The 6,000-nt window shown below is 51.8% G+C and overlaps 1 protein-coding gene across 1 annotated transcript; it reads left to right on the top strand.

The window, feature by feature from the left end:
• Positions 1 to 1,208: 1,208 nt before the first annotated feature.
• On the top strand, positions 1,209 to 5,725 carry LOC125482631 (tapasin-like; the record flags this gene model as incomplete). Its single annotated transcript, XM_048594739.1, has 3 exons — positions 1,209 to 1,590; positions 4,651 to 4,752; positions 5,674 to 5,725. Coding segments are annotated over 3 exons (536 nt in total), but the record flags the coding sequence as incomplete, so codon positions are not given.
• Between the last annotated feature and the right edge of the window lie 275 nt (positions 5,726 to 6,000).

The following is a 6,000-nucleotide window of genomic DNA, read 5'->3' as shown; positions in this document are numbered from 1 at the left end:
CAAGTGCAGGAACAGGGATGTCCTGGTGCAATTGGACAGGGGTCTTGGTGGGACCGCACCTGGAGGTCAGCACAACATTGCGGGCCAAAAGGTTTGGGGGTCTCCTTCTCTGAGGAAGGATGGTCTGGCGATGGAGAGGGTGCAGCGCAGGGTTTCCCAGACTGATCCCTGGGGTAGCAGGGCTGACAGAAGGAGAGAGATTGGATCAGTTAGGGTTATATTCTCTGGGGGTTTAGAAGAATGAGGGGGGATCTCATAGAAACCTATAAAATTCTAACAGGGCTCGACAAAACACACAGGAAGGGTGTTCCCGATGGCCGGGGTGGGAGGGGAGACCAGGAGCAGGGGGTCATTCCTGAAGGATACAGGGTAGGCCTTTTAGGACTGAGACGGGGAGAAATGTCTTCATCCAGAGAGCGGGGAATGTGTGCGATTCTCTGCCACAGAAAGTGGTTGGGGCCAAAACATGGAATGTTTTCAAGAAGGAGTTGGATATAGTTTTTGGAGCTAAAGGGATCGAAGGGAGTGGGGGAGAAAAAGCAGGAACGGGGACTGAGTTGGGTGATCAGCCGTGATCCTATTGAATGGAGGGAACAGACTCGAGGGGCTGAATAGCCACCTCCTGCTCCTGTTTTGGTTGTCTGCCGGGCCTGCTTGTGGAGAAAGGGGTGAGGCCAGTTCCCCAGGCGGCCAAGAGAAAGTTTTCAAAAACCTTTTTTTATCAGCTGTGAACTGTACCAGTTAACTTCTGCACATCGTTTACTTTTATTCATTCACGGGATGAGGGTATCGCTGGCCAGGCAGCATTTATTGCTCATCCCTAGTTGCCCAGGGGGCAGTTCAGAGTCAACCACATTGCTGTGGGTCTGGAGTCACATGTAGGCCCAGACCTGCTAAGGATGGCAGTTTCCTTCCCTGAAGGACATTAGTGAACCAGATGGGTTTTTCCCGACGATCGGCAATGGATTCACGGTCATCATTAGGCTCTTAATTCCACTTATTTTTTTATTGAATTCAATCTGCCGTGGCGGGATTCGAACCCGGGTCCCCAGAACATGGGCTGTCTGGGTTACTAGCCTAGCGATAATGCCACGAGGCCACGGTCTATCCCAGCTCCAAAGCGCGTGGATCAACGGCACAGCGGTTATGCTGGAGTCGGGCTATGCCCGCTTCCTGGCTGACAGTCCTCAGCCAGGGTGTTGGTGTAGGGGGAATGGGCGGCTGAGAACTGGTTACTAATTCACCCAATCTCCGTGCTGGCAGAGCCTCCCAAGGTGACAGTGAGCCCCGATCCCCTGGACCTGGTGCCCGGGCGGGAACAGACGGTGACATGCGATGTCAGCTCCTACTACCCGCTGGACGTAACGGTGAGCTGGACGAGGAAGAGGGCCGCTGGGAACAGTAGCTCCGAGCCCATCGCCAACAGCGTGCTGAGCGGTCACAGGCAGAACCCAGATGGCACGTACAATATGAGCAGCTACCTCACCCTGCAACCATCCTGGGAGGACCACCACTCCGTCTACACATGCCACATCAGCCACGTGTCGGTCAAGACCCCTGTCTGCAAGAGTGTCACCTTGAATGTCGCAGGTAAAGAGGGCCATTTGGTGCCAAAACTACTCCCCCATGTCAACCGCCTTTCCCAATCCAAACCAGCCCCATTGGCCTGCATTTATCCCTCTACTCATGTGCCTTTTCTCTTACTCATTCACGGGATGTGGGCGTCGCTGGCTGGGTCAGCCATTTATTGCTCCATCCCTAATTGCCCAAGAGGGCAGTTAAGAGTCAACCACATTGCTGTGGGTCTGGAGTCACGTGTAGGCCCAGACCAGGTAAGGATGGCAGTTTCCTTCCCGAAAGGACATGAGTGAACCAGATGGGTTGTTCCCCAACCATTGACAATGGATTCACGGTCATCATTAGATCCTTAATTCCAGATATTTTTATTGAATTCAAATTCCACCGTCTGCCGTAGCAGGATTCGAACCCAGGTCCCCTGAATGTTACCTGGGTCTCTGGATTAACAGACCAGTGATAAATCCACTAGGACATCACTTTCCCTAATGTCCCCGTGTCTTTTGTAGTCATACAGATCTGCATACAGAAATGTACAGCACAGAAACAGACCCTTCGGTCCAACTCATCCATACCGACCAGATATCCTAAATTAACCCAGTCCCATTTGCCAGCATTTGGCCCCTATCCCCCTAAACCCTTTTTATTCATATACCCATCCAGATGCCTTTTAAATGCTGTAATTGTACCAGCCTCCACCACTTCCTCTGGCAGCTCATTCCATACATGCACCACCCTCTGTGTGAAAAAGTTGCCCCTCAGGTCCCTTTTAAATCTTTCCCCTCTCACCTTAAACCTACGCCCCTCTAATTTTGGACTCCCCTACCCTGGGGAAAAGACTTTGGCTATTTACCCTATCCATGCCCCTCATGGTTTTATAAACCTCTATAAGGTCACCCCTCAGCCTCCGACACTCCGGGGAAAATAGCCCCAGCCTATTCAGCCTCGCCCTGTAGCTCAAACCTCCAACCCCAGCAACATCCTTGTAAATCTTTACTGAACCCTTTCAAGTTTCACATCATCCTTCCTACAGCAGGGAGACTGGAATTACACACAGTATTCCAAAAGTGGCCCTAACCAATGTCCTGTACAGCCCCAACATGACCCTCCCAACTCCTAAACTCAATGTACTCACCAATGAAGGCAAGTGTACCAAACACCTTCTTCACCGCCCTGTCTACCTGTGACTCCACTTTCAAGGAACTATGAACCTGCACCCCAAGGTCTCTTTGTTCAGCAACAGTCTCCAGGACCTTACCATTAAGGTGTATTAGTCCTGCCCTGATTTGCCTTTCCAAAATGCAGTACTTCACATTTATCCAAATTAAACTCCATCTCCTCGGCTGATCTGATAAAGATCCCGTTATACTCAGGTAACTTTCTTCGCTGTCTACTACACCTCCAATTTTGGTGTCATCTGCAAACTTACTAACCATACCTCCTATGTTCACATCCAAATCATTTATATAAATGACGAAAAGCAGCAGACCCTGCACTGATCCTTGTGGCACACCACTGGTCCACAGGCTTCTAATCTGAAAAGCAACCCTCCACCACCACCCTGTCTAACTTTGAGCCAGCTCTGTATCCAAATAGCTAGTGCTCCCTCTATTCCATGTGATCTAACCTTGCTCACGAGTCTGCCATGCGGAACTTTGTCAAATGCCTTACTAAAGTCCATATAGATCACATCTACCTCTCTGCCCTCATTAATCCTCTTCGTTACTTCTTCAAAAACTCCATCAGATTAGTGAGACACGATTTCCCACGCACAAAACCATGTTGACTATCCCTCTCAGTCCTTGCCTTTACAAATACATGTAAATCCTGTCCCTCAGGATTCCCTCCAACAACTCGTCCACCACTGATGTCCAGGCGTACCCAGTTTGTGATCTATTTGTGTGTGTGTGTGTCGATCCCATCTGGCCTTGCCTGGTCGAAGTCCCCGCTCTGAGAGCCTCTCAATTGGGAAACCCCAGCCTCCTGAGCTGATCACCGCCCCCTCCGGTGTGGGTCTCCCACCAGCTTGCCATCTCCTCCTGAAGAGGAACACTGGCCTACCTCTCTGGGGAGGGGTCGTGGTCCTGTTTCACTCGCCCTGCTTCAATTGCCATTGGCTGTGGCTGTACCTGAGCTATGTAACTCCCTCCCAGCTCCAGGCCTCCTTCCCAATTGGGCCCTTGGTCTCACCACTGGGGAAACGTCTGCTGCCTTGGTCCACCTTCTGGAATTCTCTCTTCCTTCACTTCTCTCTCTCCCTCCGTCCGTCCCTCCCTCCCTCTTTTTGAAAGCCACCCACAGTCGCCGTTTTGAGTCTGCGCCAGCCCCTTATCTCACTCACTGTACCCCCATGACAAGGGCCCCCAGGTGCTTCTCTTCCCTCGTGGCGCTATAGAAATGCAACTTGTTGCTGTACGGAGAGAAGGCACCTTCCCATCAGGAGACGGATTGTCTTTTGCGTGCTGCGGATGGGGTGAGGTTGGGGGTGGGGGGTACCGTGATGGAGGTATATTTTTAATTAATGGAAGTGTACAAAGTTCTGAGGGGCACTGATGGCAGGGGTGGTGGGGGTGGGGGAGGTGGGCAGATAGGGGGGTTTGCCCTGACTAGAGGGGTCAGTAACCGGGGGAGCTGGCTGGGGGGAGCGAGAGGTTTAGAGGGGTGGGGAATCTGAAACTGGCCGCGTGTGAGGGTTGGGAGAGGCAGGAACCGTCAGGAAGGGGGTCAGACAAACGTTTGGAACATCAGGAGAACACAAGGCGAAGGGCCAAGGGCCGGGAAACGGGGGCCAGAGCGGGTGGGTGGAACAGCAGGGGCGCGGTGGGGCCGAAGGGCCTGTTCCTGTGTCGTTAAACTCTCCGCGACTTCCTCGCTGCTCACTGGTCCCTTGCTGTTGCACAGAAAAGCTGTGCAACGTCATGGTCAGCGGGTCTGATCTCGGGCCACATTGGGAAAAGGGGAGAATGTGAACGAGGAGCACACTCACTGTGAAATATCTGCACGGTTGGGGGCGGAAGGTGGGTTCTGATGTAACTGATTGGCATTTCCACCAATTTGCTCATCTTCTCCCTGCAGGAGCGTCTGGTCCTTCCATGGATGACGTCATCGGCATGTTTCTGTGCTCGTTTGTTCTGTATGGGACGTTAAAATTCCTCCACTGGATATTCACCGAGAAAGGTAAACGGGCCCAGTGTTAAAAGGATCCATCAGTCAGGAACTCCTTCCTGCCGAGTTCGTAACGACAAACATCTCCATCGTGGGTTAGACCGCAGAGAGAGAGAGGTCCCCTTCACTCCCGACAAACTCCACAATGGGAAAGCACAGAGATAGGAGCAGAATGAGGCCATTCAGCCCCTCGGGTCTCCTGTGCCCTTCGCAGCTGATGTGTTTCCCAGCCCTGTTCTCCTGCCTTCTCCCCATAACCTTTACTAACCAAGACCCTATCTCTCTCCGTCTTAAACACACTCAATAACTTCACCCCCCACTTCTGTGGCAGACTCCCACAGATTCCCCCACCCTCTGGCTGAAGAAATTCCTCCTCATCTCAGTTTGAAAGGGTCGTCCCTTCACTCTGAGGCTGTGCCCTCAGGTCCTGGTCTCTCCTACTCATGGAAACATCTTCTCCACATCCACTCTATCCAGGCCTCTCAGTACTCTGTAAGTTTCAATCAGATCCCCCCACAATCATCCTTCTAAACTCCATCGAGTAGAGACCCAGAGTCCTCAACGACTCCTCGTAAGTGCTTCGTCCCTGGGATCATTCTTGTAAACCTCCTCTGGACCCCCTCCAAAGCCAGCACATCCTTCCTTAGATACGGGGCCCAAAACTGCTCTCAAGCTTCCAAATATGGTGTGGCCCGAGCCTTATATGGCCTCAGCAGTACAGCTCTGCTCTTGTATTCTAGCCCTTTCAAAATGAATTCTAACATTTCTGGAAGCTGGTCCGTAAACCATATATATCTCTGACCCTCCTGTTCTAACATGAATCAGTTTTAATCCAGGTTCTCTGTACACTTTTCAATGGCACGCATTAACAGCAGGATCTGATGACTGTTTCTGAGTGATGGGTGAACGTTGTTGTGTGTTTTTTTTTTGCAGTTTATCCTTTGGTCTTTGGATCAGCAGAAGAAACAGCAAAGGTAAAAACATAGTCAGTGTTTGGCATTGATTGAGGGCAAAGGTGATGGAGCATTAGAGCTGGGAGAAGGAGGGCTATTCCTGCTGGTTATCGGGAGCCATTCCTGCTGGTTATCGGGAGCCATTCCTGCTGGTGGAGGTGGAGCCAATGGGGGTGGATCTGGTGGGGGAGGAGCCACAGTGGTAGTAGGGGGGAAGCCAGGGGTGGAAGGGGGCAATAAATACTGAGCCAGCTAGAGATGCTCTTGTCCCAGGAGCGAGGAAGAAATTGGGGCAAATGTGTATCAC

Source organism: Rhincodon typus, unplaced genomic scaffold, assembly GCF_021869965.1.
Source record: "Rhincodon typus isolate 14 unplaced genomic scaffold, sRhiTyp1.1 hic_rhity00014003, whole genome shotgun sequence".
NCBI classification, from domain to species: Eukaryota; Metazoa; Chordata; class Chondrichthyes; order Orectolobiformes; family Rhincodontidae; genus Rhincodon; species Rhincodon typus.
Note: the sequence above shows the minus strand (reverse complement) of the source record. Positions and strands in the feature narration are given on the sequence as shown.